Source organism: Rhinolophus sinicus, chromosome 6 (assembly GCF_057876585.1).
Source record: "Rhinolophus sinicus isolate RSI-liver-muscle chromosome 6, RSI-T2T, whole genome shotgun sequence".
NCBI lineage: Eukaryota > Metazoa > Chordata > Mammalia > Chiroptera > Rhinolophidae > Rhinolophus > Rhinolophus sinicus.
In genome coordinates this window covers 54,871,859-54,893,049 of record NC_142506.1, presented here as the reverse complement: position 1 = coordinate 54,893,049, position 21,191 = coordinate 54,871,859, and the positions used below count along the sequence as shown (strand labels likewise).

At 39.1% G+C, this 21,191-nt stretch overlaps 1 protein-coding gene across 18 annotated transcripts in view; it reads right to left on the bottom strand.

Moving 5' to 3' along the window:
* The window catches only part of CDC42BPA (CDC42 binding protein kinase alpha), a 202,594-nt gene extending 182,048 nt beyond the window's left edge, over positions 1-20,546 (bottom strand). For 16 of the 18 annotated variants that reach the window (XM_074316911.2, XM_019730880.3, XM_019730876.3 and 13 more), the window contains exon 1: positions 19,164-20,546. In XM_074316911.2, the coding sequence (XP_074173012.1) occupies positions 19,164-19,341 (178 nt within the window). In that variant the 5' untranslated portion in view covers positions 19,342-20,546. The remainder of the gene's footprint in view (positions 1-19,163) is intronic. The other 2 variants (XM_019730873.3, XM_074316912.2) reach the window with 2 other exon arrangements.
* Between the last annotated feature and the right edge of the window lie 645 nt (positions 20,547-21,191).

Sequence of the window (21,191 nt, the reverse complement as noted above, 5' to 3'; positions counted from 1 at the left end):
TTAAACATTACTGAAATAATAGAAATAATCAGAAGGGAACTGTTTTCTCTTCCACCACCAAATCTACCCACTTACCTGTACCTGTAACCCTGTCCTCTGCCTCTCTACCACAAAAACCAAACGTACAAAAAAAGCAAGTGCCCTGCTCTAATCAAAGCCCAATCCCTGTCTTTATGTTCCCTCTTTTCTATATCATAAATTTTTTCTCCCGTTGGATCATTTTTATCAACCATAGTTTTCTCTCATGCTTAAAAACCTCCCTAACCTCATGTCCCCCCAGCTACCACCAAATTTCTTTGCTCGCCATCACAGTGAAACCTCTTTAAAGAATGGTCCTTACTTGTGGCTTCCCCTTTGCTTCCATGTTCCCCTCATTTGGCTCCGTTTGGACTTTTGCCTGCATTTTCGCCACATTCACAACATGTGATATTCCTTTCTTCTGAAATTTTCATTCTGCTTCCTGACAAAGCATTCTCCTGGTTTTCTTCTCCCTCCGAGGCCACTCTCCATTTCTGGCGCCTCCTCCACACTACGCTGCTCAAGCTCTAAATTCTGGATGCCTTAAGAATCAACTCTTGGCCCTTTTCTTTTTCCTCTTGATACATCTGCTTTAAGAAATCTCATCTACTCATCCCATGACTTTACCTATAAGCTGATGAATCTGAAATTTACACATCCAGTCCTAAACTTTCCAATAACTAACATATCTTCTTCAGGGTAGCACATCAGCTGCCTACTATCCCACACTTAACATGGCCAATACAAAATTCTTAATTCTCGCCCCATTGAGTGACAGGTCTCCCCATCATGTCACTCAATCGCAATGGTGGCAGTACAACTGAGTAGTTGCGATTAAGAGTGCGTTCTAAAATCAAATTAAATGTTTTGGATCTTGACACCACCACTTACTAGCTATGAGATTGAACACCTATGCCTCAGTTTCCTCATCTGTAAAATAGGCATAAAGCTACCTTCTTCATAAGATGAAAATTGCTTAGATAGTACCTGACACACAGTAAATACTCAATAAATATTAGCTGTAGTTATTCATCTGGGTGCTCTGGCCAAAAATATGTGCTTCATCCCATGACGAACCAATCTAACTTACCACCCAAAACACTGTCATGTCATACTCTTTTATTTTCCTTATAGCTCTTACCAATATCTGAAATAACGTATTTACATGTTTATTTCCTGCCTTCCCCAAATTATGATGTAAATTCCATGCCAGCTGAGACCCTGCCTGTCTTGTTCATGCTATGTCTCCAGAAAGTGGCACCTACCACATAGGAGGCATTAAGTATTTGTTAAAATGAATTCATAAGTATACTACAAAAATATTCTGTCATAACAAAAGACTACAAATCTTAAGACTACTTATGTTTTGATAGAAAGCAATTTCCAAGTCTCCTTGCTGTAAAAACAAATACATATTCAATGGCTTCCCAATGCCAACAGGGTCAAATTCAAATGATGTAGTAAAACCAACTGAAATGGCCACAACTCACCATTCCAACTATATTTCCCACTGCCCCCCGCTCTGCTCCAAGCACATGCCTTGGAGCCCTCCTGCCTCCATACTCTGCATTCCCCTTACATCTAAAATGCCCTCCTATGCTGAATTCACAAAACACTAACATCTTAGGATCAGCTCAAACGTCTCCTCCGTGATTGATCCTTTTCCACTCCCCACTCTCCTCGTCAATAGTAATCTCTTGTGCCTCTTTCAATACACTTACATTCTGCTTAATTCTCTGAGGGCAGGAAACCACATGTTGTTCACCTTTATTGTTCCCACACTCCATTACACACATATTTATTGTTCACACTATTTATTGAGTTGACTGAAAGCAGACCTCCTAACCACACTTCTGCAGATACCACCACCAATATACTGGAATGCGTGTTAGAGATACAATGACAGATGACCCTTGGTGTGACATATATAAAAAGACAATTAATAATAATCCAAGATAAGTCATATTGGTTGTCAAACAAAGACCATAAAAATATTTTATAGGCATTTAGAGAGGGAGAAGCCAACAAAAGATGGCATGGCTGAAAAAAGTATTGTTTTAAATGACCATTTGCAATTTTAAAATTAAAATTTAATTAGCGATATCTATAATGCATCCTTTGCTCTCTTCCACACAATAACACTGGCTCAGACTCCTTAAATCAAAACTACGTATTAGAGAAGGCATTACTTAAAGGGAAAAAACAAACAACACCATAAAACTTTACTACAGCACTAATAATTCCTGAAGAAAACGTTTATGAATAAAATGTAAACTGCAATGTCAACTGGAGCGGATACTGTGGTTTACCCAGAATCCATGCCCACTTCCTAAATAGAATCCTAATATTGTTAAGTTACACATCCCTCACACAGCCCACGTACCCCAAAAATCCCACCAATAAAATGACTGGGTTCAGGAACCGACATGAGACCTAACTGGGGACGTTACGACCAGACAGGTGTTGGGGGGATTTCCATGAAAAGTCAAGTCTTGTTCCTCACGAGAGGGCTACAGGAAACACTTCTGTCTCCTCCTACCTGAACAAGGAATCATGTTACTTCAGTGCCATCCCATAACCCTGGGGGAAAGCAGTGTTAAGAAAAGCCTACACCAGGCAGCCGCTGCTGCCCAGACCAAGATGGCAGGGGCTATAATTCTGTGCCCCCTCAGCCCCTACACTGCCAGGACCAACCAGGCCACACCCTACAACTACCCAGTGCCCATCCGAGATGCCAGAGGGAACATGCCCGACAAGCTCAGCCGCCCCTAGGACCCCCAGGGCCCAAACTTGGAGGGGCTGAAGAAACTGAGCAGCTCTACTGATGGGGAGGAGGCCCTCTCCCAGTGGCCCCAGTAAAAATGAATGTGAAAACCAAAACAAAAAAACAACAAAAAAAGACAAGCCTACACTACAGCAGCAGTGAGACTGAAAGAATCTGGATGCTTGAGAACAGAGAAGCTTACCCTACCTTTGCTCTTCATAGGTTAGCCAGTAAAACCAATCTGCATTGGATTTTCAGTTACTGACAGCCAAAAGCACACTATCAACCCTCCATTTTTATTATGTAATCAACAACCTTTTCTTATTACTGTACTATCATTTAAATTGTTTCTTTTCATTCCAACCATTGAAGTCAGAACTTGTACCATCAGATATTTGAACTGTTTCTGCCACAGAATCAAATATTCAAGAAATAAAGTACAAATGTTCACAAAATTCCATTTAAATTCATTTTTTTAAAGTTAAAAATAATGACCAGGCTCTATTATAATTTTTTAAATATAACTGTTTAAAAAAAGAAATATACAGCCAAGATGATTCTTAAATTTTCAAACGAAAACTACATTTTACTAAATACATATCTCTATTTAGAGATAAATGTTTCCATATTTTTATCCTGAAAGATAAAAATGAAACAGATACAATTATTATGAAAAAGATCTTGTTCCAATTATTTTCAGATAGAGTGGCAGGAAAACAAGTATTTTTTAATTATTTTTATTAACAAATGAGGAATCAGTAAAGCTCACTGAAGTCTCTATTATTGAGATGTAGTGGTAATTCAACAGGTATTAAGATAATTTGGTCATAATCTTATTATTTTCAACTGAATTCTAAAATCAAAATTCTCAATTTTTAAAAAATTACTTGTAAAGAGGATTATGAGGATAAGAAGTATTTTAATAATAACATCATAAGGAATGTCTCCTTCTCATCATTCTATCTTCCACAACTCGTACAATTATCTAGCCCAAATCATTCCATAACTGTTTGAAATTAATTATTGCCATAATCATTAATGACCACTTTTTGACGTCTGATCCATATTTCTGAGAAATTTTTTCTGTTTTACCAGCCAATTTTTATACTGGTTTTAACTTTAGCTGTCACATTTTTAATTTCAAAGAACTTTTTTCATTCTCTTTTGTTCAGTTTTATGACATTCTGATTTACTTCATGGTTTTTCTCTTATCTCTGGGAATATTACTGATAGTTTTACATTTGTTTTGAAGTTATGCTTTCCCTGCAGAGTCAGCTTCATACAAGCTGCTTTTTTTCTGTTTGTCTGCATGTATGTTTGTCTGTACCTTATACATTAGACGCTTTCCTCAGATGTCTGGCAATCCTTGGTTTTCTATTCATATTTAGATATGAGAAAATGAAGAGATGATCTGAAGCTCTGATCCCCTGGGTGAGGTCCACTGATAATAAACTTCACTGCAGTGTGATTGCCTGAGCCCTGTACTGAGGAATCCCTGATAGCTTTATCTTTAGGTCTTTCTTCTTGGCCTGGTCAGATTGTCCAGAGAAGACTCTTCTAATCTTTGTGATAAGGCCTAGTTGCAGCATTCTGAGAGCCAAGTGGAAGACAGTAAGAGACAGGATTATAAACCACTACTTGTAAGAAATCACTTTTGAAATAAAACAGGATAAATCAATGAGGAAAGAAGTCCCTGATATACAAAAATACGATTTTCACGCAATCCTTCAAGATCAAATCTATTGCTTTTAGCCTTGCCTGTAACAAGTACAATGGCATTAATTCATTCATCCAACATTACCAAACGCCTGCTATGTGCCATCAACTATACGAGCACAGACAAATAGGGGAGGAGTTGCAAAAGAGTTTCCAAACAAGTTAACCAATACGTGATAAGTCATGGATTAGTCAAAGAACATGACTTAATCAGTAGAAGAGTCAGTACTTCATTACAACTGGAGGAAAAGGGGAGTGTGGGACAAAAGGGCAGCACAAGAGAACATGGGGGATAATGCAATTGCTCTATAGCTTGACGATGCTAGTGGTCTACATTTGTCAAAACTCATAAGATGTACACCAAAAACTAAATTTTAACAGATTTTTGTAGATTTTTAAAATAGTTTTTAAAAATTTCTAAAGGTGAGAGTGGGAAGTAAATATAAACAAAATTGTGTATGTGTACACACGCAATAGGTGTGGTAAATCAAAGCAGGCACAGCAGACAGAAGTCATGGTCCACCAGAGTAGGGTGTTGAAGGCAGAGCTGGATGAAAGGATATCCACATACAAGGGCTGCATGGCACTGAGCGTGTCCGAGCCTGAGGAACATGAGGAGCACATCCAGGGGGTGGAAGGAAAGCCTGCTGTGGGCAATCAGAGTCTGAGCAAGGTGAGGAGCACATCTGTGGGAGGACAGAGAGATGGCAACCCAGCCATCGAAATCAAAGCTCAAATGGGATGATGGCAGCTAGGCATGAGGAGCCCATGACGGCTTAGGGTGAGCAGGTCATTTGCATGAGGGAGGGGCTGGCAACATTCGTGGTTACACACTGAGCGGTTGATCTCATAAGTAAATATATTAGGGATAATGGGACCCAGGCTTCTCACTGTTGGAGAAGGGAGTTACAAAATGGAAAAGAAAAAATATAGAGTGCATCCTATAGGGCTGGATTGGAATCAGAGGTATCCATGCAAACTCACAGTCTTCAATATATACATGTAGAAATATGTAGTGAGAAAATATATGGAGAAATAAATATATATGAGGTGTGATCAAACAATACGGTGAATGTTTAAATTTAAAAAAATTATTACAGTAAAAGACACATCACCATTAATCCCCTTCAAAATACTCCTCCTCACTTCTAACACACTTATCCCATCGTTCTTGCCACTTTCTGAAGCAGTTCTGGAAATCCTCTTTTGTGAGTGTCATGGCTGCCCTGATGTCTTGAATCATTTTGTCTTTGTGGAAGAGACAGATATGCGCAGTGCCATATCTGGTGACTAAGGCAGATAAGGGCGCACCATAATAGTTTTATTTGACAGAAATTGCCGTGTACCAGAAGTGATGTGTGACATGGAGCGTTGTCCCAATGGAGGATGATTTATGGCACACTGTAAAACACACCTTCTCTCAACCGTAGCTCACAACCAACTGCACTGAACAATCTGAAACTTGCCACACACTGTTACTAAGGTTCGAAGCACCACTTTCCGTACTGAAGACCCCTGCCTTTCCGTTGGATGGCACTCGGCAGCAGTGTTCACCGTATGTTTTGATCACTACGGAAAGGTTCCCTGTCACACATTGATTCTGGTATATGGTAATTTCTGTCAAATAAAAGCATTACGGAGACGTCATCAAAATGGCGGCGTGAGGTGAGCCTCTAGAAAGCTCCCCTGGAATTTACAACTAATCGAACAACAGTAACTCCACAAAGGACTCCCTGCACAGCAGACAGGCAAGACGAAGAGGCCCACTACTGAATTCACCTAAAGGTGGGCAAATTGCGCGAGCAGAGGAGGAGGGAAGGGAGAAGTGCAGAGACGGAGCCGCGCGGGTGCCGGACGCAGACCTAGCTCAGTGCTCCGAGCTCGCTGCACCCCGGAAATACCGCAGCTGCGGGAGAGGAAACAACTCGGACTGCTAAGGCTCCACTTACGGCCCACAAGGCTGAGGACACAGCATATAACACGGCTGAACCCAACGCTCACGGCAGAGACCTCGGAGCAAAGACTGAGGGAAGCAGGCTGAAAATGGTGGATTAAGCCCTCACTGCCGAGCAGAGAACAGAAGCCTTAGGCACTGAGACTAGCCGCCCCCTCCCTACCCTCCTAGAGCTCGCCCCGCCCCCACCTGCCCGGTGCTAGAAGCAGAACAGTAGCAGTGTCAGATCAAAACAACAGAATATTTGCTGTTTTGAGAACTGTGGACTGCAGACACTGATTCACAGCCCAACTAGTTCCGGCAAAGAGGAGGGAGCTGCGGAAGTAGGACCGGCTGTGGTGGTGGTTGCCGCCATTGCTCTGGGCCACCTCTCACAACTCACCCCGCCCCTGGCCCCACCTATCTGGGCGGATCCCTGCAGGAGTAAACAGACCTGCTAAAACACAGGGGCTCTGAATCTGGTGCAGGAAGAGCTTTGGAACTTCAAAAGCTCTCCGCATACCCATCCGCATACCCACCAGGACACTGCGCCCTGTGACCCAGGCGAACTATTAACAGAGGAGAAGCCCGTCTCCCAAGGAATCCCCCATTGTGTGAGAAGTTGGAATAGTGCAGAGAAACCACAGCACTACCATGTGAGAGAGAAAAAAAAGGCTGCAGTCAGAGAGAAAATAAAACATTCTACCAACAAGTACTGGAAAACAAAAGACCTCTTCCTATCAACCTGTTGCAGAAGCCACTCCTGTAGATGTCTAGGAAGAGAAATAATAAATCAGTAATTGCCATGAATAACCAAGGCAACAACAGCTCAGAAAGAAAGTGAAAAGTTTCCAGAAAAGGAACTTAAAGATATGGAAATTTGTGACTTAAATGACAGAGAATTCAAGATTGCAGTTCTGAAAAAACTCAACGAGATGCAAGAAAACACAGAAAGGCAGTTTAATGAACTCAGAAACACAATCAAAGAACAACATGAGCATTTTATGAAAGAGATTGAAATTTTAAAAAAGAACCAAATAGAATTTCTGGAGATTAAGAACTCAATAGAAGAAATTAAGAATGAAATAACCAGCTTAGGTAGTAGAGTTGACCAGATGGAGGAAAGAATCAGTGACATCGAAGATAGAAACCTGGAAATGACACACATAGAAGAAGAAAGAGACTTGAGACTTAAAAGAAATGAAAGAACTCTACAAGAACTTTCTGACTCCATCAGAAAGAGCAATTTTAAGAATAATGGGCATACCAGAAGGAGAAGAAAGAGAGAAGGGAACAGAGAATATATTCAAACAAATTGTTGATGAGAACTTCCCAAACTTGTGGACAGAATTGAATCCTCGAATCCAAGAAGCAAATAGAACACCTAATTACCTCAATCCCAACAGGCCTTCTCCAATGCACATTGTATTGAACCTATCTAAAATCAACGACAAAGAAAGAATCCTCAAGGCAGCCAGGGAAAAGAAGACGGTAACCTACAAAGGAAAGCTCATTAGATTATCATCAGATTTTTCAGCAGAAACTCTACAAGCCAGGAGGGAGTGGAACCAAATATTCAAACTATTGAAAGAGAGAAATTATGAGCCAAGAATAATATATCCAGCAAAGATATCCTTTAGGTATGAAGGAGGAATAAAGACCTTTGCAGACATACAGAAGCTGAGGGAATTTTCTAATACACGACCTGCACTACAAGAAATACTAAAGGAGGCTATTCGACCACCATCAACGGGACAATTTGTGGCAACCAAAACATAAAAAGGGGGAGAGTAAAGGCCTGAACCGGAATATGGGAATGGAGAAAGTAAGCGTGCTGAAGAAAATGGAATACTCTAAATATCAAACTAACTTTCTTTTACATAAACTTAAGGGTAACCACTCAAAATAAATCCAGAACTGAAATATATACTGTAATAAAATAAAAACATTATGGTGCGTCTTCATCCACCTTATTCACCAGATCTGACACCATGCGACTTCTGGCTCTTTCCCCCAAGTCAAAATGACAATGAACAGTAAACATTTTGAATCAATTCTGGACACCAAGGCAGTCACAACAGTGCAACTAAAGACATTCATGGAAGAGGACTTCCAGAACTGCTTCAGAAAGTGACAAGAACGATGGGATAAGTGTGTTAGAAGCGAAGGGGAGTATTTTGAGGGGGATTAATGGCAATATGTCTCTTACTGTAAAAATTTTATTTAAACATTCACCATATTGTTTGATCACACCTCGTATATGTATGTATGTAAGTGAGTAGATAGCATAGATCCACTAACAGAGCTTATAAGCAGCAATGAGTACTGACAGAGCCCGGATCTTGGATTCTATATCATCCTCCACTAAAAGGAACCAGGACTCCTTAGAAAAATGGCTGATTCCAGAGTAAGGAAACTGCAAGATAAGCCTAAACCATCTTCTTGTGCCAGAAAGCAAGAAAGTGCTCAGAGTGAGAAAGACATGTCAAAGAACACAGAAACCAAATTGAAAGGACTCCTACTAGCCAAATCTGGGTCAATTTGAGCCTCAAGATAAATAATGATAGTAAAGAATTATAACCTAATGAATAAACTAATCATGAGCCCAAACTGATATAAAATAGAGTTTGATAAAGAGCAGGGTATTAAATAATTTCAAAGTATCTCCTCAGAAAATGGTTAAATTACCAAGGAGAAAAAATTAACTTTACAGTGGAGAAGGCTGACAGATACTACCCTAATAAAATAAAGTGAACACCCATTATTTGCCAACTATACCTCAATAGGGCTGGAAAAAACATAATAAAATGAACACCGATAATAACGGAGCGATATAAAAATCATGCACCACTCGATAAAATGCAATGAGAAGAACACAGCATCATTTCTAGAATATTCTTGCCAAAGATGTAGTATCATAAAGAAACAAACCCAAATTGAGGGTTACTACAAATGCTACAAAATAACCAGCCTGCAATCTTCAAAAGTGTCAAAGTCATGAAAGTTGAAAATATGAAGAGCTAGTCCAGAATGAATGATACCCAAATGCAAAAACATGTGATTTTCAACTGAATGCTTTTGCTATAAAGACATTATCAGAACTGACAAAATTTGAATGAGGTCTAAGAATTAGATGACAGTAACACATCAGTATTAATTTCTGAAGTTATGCAAAAGAATAGAAAGTCGAAAATACACACAAACATATTTGTGAGTGACAGGGCATCAAGTAGGCAATTTACTCTCAAATGGTTCAGAGGGGGAAACATTGGATGTCTGTGCTAAGGAATTTAAATGTCACTCTGAAAGCTATCAGTAGTCACTGTAGGATATTAAGCAAGATGTTGACATCATCAAAGGATCATGTTGTAAGTACTTTTTAAAAGCCCTTCTCCTAAAGGCCCTAGATATGTAGGAGTCACAATATTGTCAGTGTAGGAACGCATGTAATAATGAGGTTACAGATTACTTAGCATTAAATTGAGAGAAAAAAGCATGATTAATAAGGACAGTAAGATCCAAGAATGTAATCCATTTGGAGACATTTAATACAGACAAGTCAATTAAACCAGATGTACACAGAGGTTGAATAAAATCAGGATAACCCAAGAGCTGCTGCACTTCATTGGGATTACCCCAGGAACACAGGAAAAGAAACAAATCTGATCACTTAATCACAACCTCAAGCAATGTAATACAGCAATGGACTCCTGGAAAAAACTGTCAACTTAGCATGCATCAGTCAGAAATGGGGTGACACATCACAAAGGCACGCAGAATAAAGACAGAAACAGAAATCACACCACACTTGCAAATATTCCTGTGGTTTTAACTATAAACTCTAGGAAAATCTTTATAAGTATGGAATGTGGAAAAGCTTTATGATACTCATATCAATATTTCAGCTTCACCACATACCTGAGCTTTTAGTGTGTTGCTAAATGTTTCTTAGTTATGATTTTTGGTCAGGGCAAGGCCGTAGTTAACTAGCAATACAACCTCAAAATGGGGTTTTAATCATTGTGGGCTTCTCCTAATCTTGCCAAATACATATTTTTTAAACCTTAGGACAGAACACTTCTAAGTAAATGTTTGACGGCTTTTAATAATATCTGAGTCAACTTGGAGCATTAGCCACTCCACTCTCAGTAAACCAGGTATTAAGGACGGGATTCTTGCTGCAGCAGGACAATTCCACTGCTTTTACAAAATCCTCATAAAATCTAATTAGCTATGTTCTATTTCACAACCACGACAGTCTCCCTCTCAAGTTCTGTACCAATTCTGAGGTAACTGGATTAGACAATCATCAAGCTGTACGGGGGGAAAAAAAAATCACTAGGTTAAGCAGGTGCATCTTTGCAAACCAAGGACAACACATATAAATATAGACTTAAAGGCATGTATCAAGTCTTACTGTCCTTTGTCCGTAAACACAGAGACACCCAACACAGAACTCCACACCAGCCTAATGAATACTGCCGACTGGCTTCCAAGTGATGCAAATGGAAGTCCTAAAAAAGGCAAGTCATTCAAACCTATGCCTTTGGAGTTTGATGTAAATCATGACAACAGTCGAAAACCAATGTGGTAGAAGAATTCAGTAACCACTATTTGTCACATAATCAGCGTAAAGGCTCTGACACTGCCTATGGATTCTTCATGCATGAGTACGCCAGCATGTTTCATACTCCGCCAGATGTTCCTCATAAAAAGGGTCCCAAAGTCAAATGACTTAGGCAAATTCTAGGTAAAACAAAGTAAAAGGTTTCTATACTGCACAACTTTTAAAAACTTTTACCCTGATAATGTGCTCTGCAGTATCCAAAGAGGGATGCAATGAACACAACTTCCCAATCTTACATATCCACTGAATTCTTTAATTTTCAGAATATTCATTATATCTCTTGAAATATAGTTTAAAAAACACCAGTGTGCCATATTAATTTTCTTCAGACTTACTGTAAAACCACACAACATGCATTTATGGATGCTGCATAATCTTTAGTCCATAAAGTCATAAGTGAGGGACACGCCAATCATTTTTCATGATTATTTTAAGTTTATTCTGAGTTGAGGTTCAGAATACTACCATTGAGTTGCATATTTGAACTATACAACTCTAAAAATAAAACACAACTAGCCATCTCATAATATCTGCTGTTGGTGATGCAAAGAATGGACACTGGCTTAATATTTACTGAAAAATAATTCAGTTTATAACAATTAAATGTTCCAACGTGAAATATCCTAAAAGAAGGAATAAGATTGTTTGCAAAGTCATACAGGGAAAGACATCTCCAATGCCAATGTAATTTAATAAAATATTATCAGTAAGATGAATACTGTTAATAATAAAACAAAATTATTTACACCCTTGCATTAGTATAGCAATACATTTCAACTAAACTTTACCCAAAAATGGCATTTTGGTTCTTCCTTTATCATAAGGCTAGACAGAACTTAAAAAACAGAATGGAGAAAAAAGCCAATCAAATCCGTCCAAAAATCACCAGGAAAGGAAAATTCCTAAACCAACTTTTTAACCTTTTGGCAAAAGAAGGTACTGCTATTATGTTTGTTTTTTTTTACAGATGATAAAAGAAAGAGAATAAGTAACCTGCTTAAATCATCTGGCCAATAATCAAAGACATGGGTCTGAATCCAAAGCCCCTGCTCCTTTCCAGTGTATTGGTTTAGAGCAGGAATATTTCAGGTTGAGGTATTCCATCCACTTGCAGATCTTCACCATGGAAACTCTAAGTAAATGTAATTAAGCTTTATCCCTATGAATAGAGAAAAATGAATAGAAGGTGGTTTTTAATTGATTAAGTCTACAGTGATGTGTAAGCAATTTGAAATAAAACTGCAAGTTAACAAATGCTTGCACCTGACTAAATGAATTCACATGTATTTTGAAAAGATTGTTTTCATCCACATAAGTAGTACTTTTGAGCATAATTAGATTGTGGGTGAGAGGAACGGTGTTGATGGGGAAGAATTAAAGAGAAAAATAAATTACATCAGGAGAGGGGGAAAAAAACTAATTTATCCCCATATAAGCCATTTGTCTTTAAATAATGAAGCTGAATTATCCTCTAGCACCAACTGCCACCCTCACACCAGAGCAGAAGGTTCTAGTGATCGCAGAGTTCTAACTGTTCATAGTGCTGAAGCAGCACCAACTAGATGTGGTTTTCTCTTTAACAAAAGGATTGTATTTTCTGGTTTCTTTATGCTACATATAAATAGGTGCTGGCACTTGAAACCATAGCCTCACAAATACAATGTTATAAATAATTGTAATGTTCTCATACTAGTCCAAAAGTCTGAGAAGGATGGCTTAGCTAAAAGTTGTAACCTTAGACAAAATAGTACTTAACACTATAAAGGATTCTTAAATTGCGTTAGTGATGCAAATGGATGATCTTTTCCTCTTAAATATCACAAGTTAATGAATAAAGATTCAGATAGACAGTAGTTTTATAACATGTTATAATAATAGTAACTAAAGCTGCAAAAGATAAAGTGAGAATTTCTGTACTTATTGTGAATGTTTCTTTCAGTTCATATGACTATAAATAGAAGACAATTAAAAGTCCACAACCACTAAGTAAAATATAACTTATTCAGATTTAGATTCTCTCTCCAAACCACACAGTATCCCCAAAGAGTCCCTCAAAATTATCTCTTAGAACCCTCCCTAAATAAAAGGAACACCATGACCTCATATTAATAGAGCAATTCCCAAAGGGTGTTCATTGGAACACACTGGTAACCATCCACCTTCCAGATATTCTGCAAAAAAATATGATTCCATAAACTTTATAAATTCCAGGAAAATCTGCAGTATTTTTAATGTGCAATTTTAAAATAGTTTCCCAAATTTATTTAGCCACATAACCCCCTCCTAACCCCCTGCCCAAAGCACCTATTAATATCCCATGGATTTCTAGAACATATTTTGAAACCATGGAGGGGGCTAGAGTGAAAAGGCCCTGGTTCCAATAGAAGCAAACAGTTGATCTGAGGAAGAATTAAGGGGCAAACAGCAAAATTAGAAAGTGGGGAGCCAGGTCTTCATGCCTCCTGTTACCATGAAAGTCACAGTGCTGCTCTCCTATAGCAACAGATGAAGACGCACTAGAATGGGGGGCGGGGTGTTAGACAAACAAGGGCTACCTATTCCCCACCTATTAACTGGAAATAAGAGTGGGCACTGCAGAGAGGAAGTAGGGAACAACTCGCTAGAAAGAGCAATACTGGAGCTCTGATCATTATCAAAGGAAGAAAAGGAACTCTCCTACCGTGTTTTCCCCGAAAATAAGACCTAGCCAGATAATCAGCTCTAACGCAGGTCTTCTGGAGCAAAAATTAACATAAGACCCGGTCTTATTTTACTGTAATAGAAGACCGGGTCTTTAATAAAGTTAATATAATATAATATATTATACATGGTCTCATATTAATTTTTGCTCCAAAAGATGCATTAGAACTGATTGTCTGGCTAGGTCTTTTTCCAGGGAAACGGTCTTTTTTCGGGGAAACATGGTAGATCTGGAAAGGAATTTTCTATACAGTGACAACAAAAGACAGCCATTCGTATGTCTGGGATGACCTACAGTAAAAATGGGGTCATTCAGAAACAAAACTCATTATGGAAAGAACTTCTTGATTCATTAAGATACAGTAAAAGCAGCTGAGCAATTCTTGCTACCAAAACCTTGAAGCCATTCTCACTGGCACTTTCATGAGTCACAAGGGATGAGAAAATCTACAGAACTAGCAAATCCTCCTCACCTACATCTACTCTAGAGTTCATCTGGAGTAACTGGAAGATATAACCAAAAAACTACTACCAACGTCTATAGGTCATATGGTTCTTCCTCATGTTCAAGCTTATAGAAGTCTGACCGTCAATGGAAGTCTACATCCAAGAGTCCAAAGTCAGAAAAGGAGAAATGACAAAAGGAAAGGGAAATGACCCAGCAAACATAATACAAAGGAGTGAAGTTAATTCCTCTGTCCATTAAGTTCTAAATTAAAAATACCCAATCATTCAGGGATCAGACTAAAGCAACCCAGGGAAGCAGTATATCCACGCTCACATTCTTATTCTTCCTCTTTCCCATACTCCCTCCCTCATCCTCCCTCTTTCTCTCCAAGTATCTCTCCAAGTCCCTACCTAAATTCACTCTCATCATTCAATTCTTCAGCCTGTCCCTAATTGTATCATGTGTGCTTTTTCAAACAAGGAACTATGCAATCTTTTCATCAACATATTTTAGCTTCATCTACACTAAAGAGTTTCAAACTTTTTTGCCCTATCTACAGTAAAGAGATACAAGAAAACAGAAGAATTCTGTGTAACAATACTTCTTTCTACACTTGACGTACTTGCTATTTTCTATTCCAGTCTATTTTTCAAATGCTGGTGGGACTTAATAAATTGCTTTTAAAATCTATCAAAACCAACAAAATGAAAAACAATGAGCTACCTACACAACATACTGGCAAATAAGTATACCAAAAGAGAAAATGTTTTGGAAGAAATTTTTTGACTGCCATAGAAGAGTAGTACAATAAAACATTAATTTGTACCTAGTTCAGTTCTCTTACCATAAAATAACCTGGGCTTATTATGTAATATTAATCAAGGAATTATGGGACATTTAATAAAATTTGCAACATATTATGCTATTTGTTTTTACACTGCCATGCTAAGATACGCCTTACATTTCCACATGAAATAAATTCCAAAAATTCATAATGTTAATCCTGACATCCGTTATCACTCATAGAGCAATAGATTCTTAAAAAGAAAAAAAAAGAAAAAGAACTGGAAAAATAATAGCCATCATTTAGTGAACACCATGTTAAGTGTGTCAGCATTGTGTCAGATCAAATCATTATACTTATTCACTATTGTTCTTAGAATAGACTATTAGGTGGTTAGTATAAAGGAAAAAGTGCCCAACTGACATTTCCAATGACATTCATAAAGATCCTAATTGAGGACTTAAATAAAAATAAACTTAATCATCTATATTAAATGAGCATTTTAATAATTTGGTATGATTAATAAATTCTACTCCGGAAAAGCTAATACTGAGAAACAGCAGAACAAAGTATCCTAGAAAAAATTCAGATCCTTCTAATCAAGCCATCATCACCTCATGTAATTGACCCACACATGAAAAAAATGTGAATAATCTTTAAAACTAATACATTTACAGTACTTGCTGATGTATTCTAGTAACAAGTTTATTAATCATTCAGACAATTGTGTGTGAAGGGAGGTATACACTGAATAAGCTATAAAGTGACTATATTTTAAGGATAACTTAAATGAAATGTTACAAAATCCAAGATTCAGGAAGCATCAAAAACCAGTTATTCACATACAGACAGCTCAGATGTTTCTTTGGTATTGAGTAATACTACCTTACATCTATATTTTAAGTAAATGAGTAAAGAATGACCTAAAATTCCAATTTCCCATTTCATAGTAGAGGGAAGCTAATTCAATGAATAATATACTCATTTAGTCATTACTAACAAATTAGTTTATAACATAAATGTTATTTTTACTTCTACAACGGTATTGTAACTAATTCTAGAGTTATACTACTGACACCAAAACTCTAATTTTATCAACAAACATAAAAACCAGAATCATTTCAACAACTTAAAAAACAAAGGAGACAAAACAAAGTTTTTCGAATCTTCTTAGATGTAACTGCAAAACATATATTATTAAATATAAAAGTGATCTATGACCTGAAGGCCCTCTGATCCCCTTGCTCTACTGCTTACCGGCTTAATCCCCTCTTAATCCCCTCTTCCCCTCTAAAGCTCTGCTTATTTCCTCCCTCAAGCCATCAGTACCAAGAGCAGGGAATGCTGTCCAACATATCTTATTTTGAATCATCAGTTTGCTTACTGTCATGATACTGTAATGAACAAAACAATGACTGTACCAATATAAAAGTGAAATGGACCATAACTAGGAATAAAGCAAAATTGATGGAAATGCAGCAAAGCAGACCGAATCTTGGCTGACTCCATTTTAAAAGTAGCCTATCATCAGCATAAAAATAAGGCATATCTAGATGACACTTTCATGAATATAAACAGCCAAACGCGAATATACAGCATATATTACAAAGAATTTAACTACTGCTCTCCTGTTGCAAATAGTGGGTCTTTTAAAATTCAAACTAAAAATTGTATCACTTAAGGAAGGCAAATTTAAATTACCAAATTTAACCCCAACAAACAATCCCTGTAAATTTCCATCACAGACCAAAATTAATAAATAAATAATGTTTAAAAAATTAAATTGAAGTCCATTCACTACCTGGAAACTTCCTTAATCTAACTGTTATTTTATATAACATTAAGCAATGGGGGAAGGGGGGGAAGGGCATTTCCCAAAAATGTAATAATCAATCCATACATGAAGAACAGCTGATATATTTCAATGCTTAAATGAAGAGACGGAATTCTTAAACAACCTAAATTCTCCAATAACTTAAAGACAGTAAATACTACGACTTACGATACATCTCTTGACAGGTTTTCCACTCTCACCTTTCTTTTCTTAATCCTTACCCAAACTTGTAGTTGATAACTCCCACTTTCAAGACCTCATAGTTCCAACTTAAAAATGCCTGAGACTTAACTGCCACTGCCTAGCCCCAAAGTGTGCAAAATAATTCCTTAAAAATTCTAGTCTCTTGTTCTCTGTCACTGAGAAACACAACAGAAGTTTACTTAAAAGACTGTCCATCATTATGTCATATCAGACTTTTAAAAAGTCAAAATAGGAAAGATACTACTAAAACTTAATTTGCTTTACAATGTGAGAGGTCCCTGGTTTGAAATTATTTAAAATATATTAATAAAAATAAAGTGTATTTGGCCAAATACTTATTTGACTTTTGGCTTACTTGGCTTAACTTAAATATGTATAAAAAAGGTTTTTTTAAAATACTTATAGTATAAGAAACAAAGTCCGAGAAAACATATTTAGTGGAAAATATACATAAATTATTCTGATAATACTGTACAGAAAAGTATCTCATAGTATAAAACTACTATGTAAACTCTTACTACCAAAAGGCAACAGAGCATATGGTTTTTTAATCATAATTTTAAAATTCTATTCACTACTGGTACATACAAATAGTTCTCCCTTCATTTTGCAGGTGAGAAAGAAGATACTAAATGACAATCACAATGATAGACTAGAGTATCATTCTGGAACCATAATTCTAGAACTGAAACTCTAAAAGTACCAAAATCTTTTCTTTAACTCTTCAAGGAGAAAACACTAAAACATTTCTAAATTTATAAAACATGGGGTGTAAAACTAAATAAGCTTTATAAAATATTTAACTCTACACATAAAAATAAAAGACATACAATGCCAATACGAAAGTCAAAACTGTCTCACTCTTAAGAGAGAAGTCACTTGAAAGATGGTTTAGAATTCTTACATTCTCAGGAAAAGTCTGGTAGTCTGTTTTTAAAAAATCATCCTATTCACATTAATACACATAAAAAAATTTTTAAACCTCATGACATCAAGTTGCTAGAAAACTTTTGATATTGGCAACCTTAATAATTAAAGTGACGTGTAGGCAAATCCAAAAAAAAAAAAAAAAAGACCCCGAAATAATCACCAACTGACTTGTACTTGAGGAAAATAAAGCTTTACTTGGGAACAAAGACATTTTAGTATCAAAACTTTCCAACAAACTAAAATTATTAATATTCCAAAGGGACACAATACAGTACTACTTTGGCTAATATCCTTCAAAAGCCAATGTACCAATATAGGTCTAGGTGATGATGTATATTCTTCCAATAGAGAACAGCTGGATGTTCAAATGGACTTGTATGTAACATGGGATACAGAAGAACTTAAGCTTCCAGAAACTTGAAGGTCACACGGGAGTTCTTGCTCCCATCATTGATCTATTCCATCCAGTACAATAAGTCTTCTAAATCACATCACTATTTAGGAGAACGAAGACAAAAATCTAACCGGGTTAGATTTGAATTAAAATTAGAGCAAATCAAACTTGCAGGCGGGAGCTGCTCCCAAACATCCTCTCCCAACTACTATCACAACATTTTTAAACATTTATGTCATGTTATCTTACAAACATGACAATCTGCGGAAAGTCCATGTTTAGTAGTTCCTTTGCTTGTACTATAAAGAAATGAAATAAAACTCACCGATAACTACCTTCAAGTTCCTGTTGACATAAGATATTCTAATATATCCTCCCATTTCCAGAGTGATTTCCAAAGTCTGGGAAGGAATGTTTCCACTAATAAATACCCTTCAATTGAATGTCTGTTATACCACCAGGCATGAGGCAACTGGAGCAAGCATCCATTTTTGCCCATCGCATAATTATGCAAAAGCTCTTACTGCTAACCTAAAAATATAAGCTATTCCTCCTAAGTTCCACATTATTTCATGGCAACAATTGTAGCCTGGCTGTACTCCTGGGGAAATATTTACCAAAAACTAGGGGAAAAAATCTTGAATAATTTATGTCTATTCTTTTATTGTATATATATTTAAATACATTATGGCTATATATTCTATATACTATATTACACATTATATACACATGTTTATATACTCAGTTTACTTATAACTCTATAACAATTAAATCATAATGCCCAGCTACAGAGCTTTAAAAAAAAACTTACCCCATTCTAGGTATTCAAGAATGTTCTTCTCTCTTCTCAGCGGAGAATTATTGCATTCATCATAAAGGCAGATGAGTATATCCAGTAATGTTTCCACACTGAAGCACTGCCCATTGGTCTGAGCCGGCCCATCCAAAATAAACTGCTCCAACTGCCTCAAACGCACTTCTCCAGACATGTTGGCTTCGATTTCTGCTGGTTTTCCTTTAAATTATTATTAACGATTTTTACTATGATCCTTTGAAACTAAATTTTAAAAGGTGTGGTTTTAAAAACAAACCACTTGTTATTCAAACAACTGTCATGCAATGCCAGTGCTGAATTAAACATCCAACACACCGGTTACCCTCACTTAACTGAAGCGTCTTCAATTTCACTCATATACATATATTTTGAGGGATAGTTACCATAAAATATATATTTGATACATTTTTTTAAAGAATACAATTAAGTCGTATATTTAAATAAAATAATAATTAAAAGTACAACGAACCAAAGAGTCCACACTTCTTTAGGAAAAAAACTCTGCTCCTTCATTCAAAATTCAACTCGTGCAACATAATCCTGAAACGAATCCGGTTGCATCATTAATGAATTAAGTCCGATCTGTATCAGCAATTCACTTCCCAGGAAGAAGGAAAACAGAAAAAGGAGGAAAAAGCCAGAATGTATATAAGGGGGAGGGAAAACCAAAAATTCGGCTGCAAATCCTTCCAACCACCGCTTGGATGATGCATCAGCGGCAATTTCTCCAGTGGGAAGGGAGGGGGCGAGTCCCTGAAGCAGCCCCTCGGCCCGGAGCACGCCAAGTCTTGCCCGGAGGAGGCTTTTCCTTTCTCCTCCCGAGCTCCTGCTTTTTAAGGCTTTGCAGTTAGTCTCATTTCCAACGGACTGGGAGGAAAACTCTTCATTTTTCTCCCCGCTTCTCGCAGGGGCCTGACTGGCGGCGCGGCCGGGGCTGGAAACGCGGGCTGCGGACGGCACTGGCCGCGGGGCTCCGGGAGCAGCGGCTACTTAGCCGCCCGAGAGCGCTCCATGTCGGTGGTCGCTGATCGGCCGGCCTGGGCCGCGCCGGGCGGAGAGCCGGGTCTCCTCACACCCGCACCGCGGCCGCCCGCCGGAGGCTCCCGACGCCCTGGCGAGGGGGGTGCTGCTCGGGATTCAAAGGACACGGACCGCAGCAGCTGCGGCGGCGGCGCGGGCGGCTCCAGCAGCTACTTCTGCCCCTTCTTCACAGCCCTGGGTGGAGGGCATCTTTCCGCGGCGAGCAGGGAGACGGCCGAGGCGCCGGAGGAGGGACTGGTGCGCGGGGAGGAGAGCAGAGGCTGCCGCAGCCCGGCTCGCAGCCACTCCCTTCCTTTCCCTCCCACCCCTCCCCCGCCTTCCCTGTCCTCTCGCGCCCGCGCCCTGGGCTCCGCGAGGCGCCCCCGTCCCCGCCGCACGCAGGCGGACGCTCGCCGCCGAGGCCAGGCCAATATGGCGGCCGCGCCCCCCCGCCCGCGCGCGCGCGCCCTCTCCCCTGCCCGCCCCGCCCCCGCCCGAGCCCACGAGCCGAGCGCGCTCGGTCTGCGGCCGCGCCGAGCGGAGCCGAGGCCCTGGAAGGGGCGCGGGCGGCGGCACCACCCTGAAGAGAGGGTGGGGACCGCCTGGGCCGGCGAGGCTGCGGCTGCCGCAACGTGGAATGCAGGGATACGGGAGGACTCGGGAGGCCGCGGAGGACGGCGAGGCGGGAGGACCCGGCACGGGCTGGGAACTGCGCCACCGCCTCGCCGCGCTCCCGGGTTCCCGACGCTTCTCGCACGGATCGCAGAGCGGGGGTGCTTCCTCGCCCTCGGTGACGCCACCTGTCCCGCACGTTTGTTAAGGGCTGTGGGCTCCCGGCAGCTCTGCAAACGGCGGTGCCTCTCACCGCCCCCTACCTGCTCACCACCCGCCCCCAAATTCAGTTCTCCAGCACTCCAGAGTAATCATTTCCTGGGTGTCTAATTACACCCCTGCTTGTGTCATTTCCCAGGACAAATACAATGA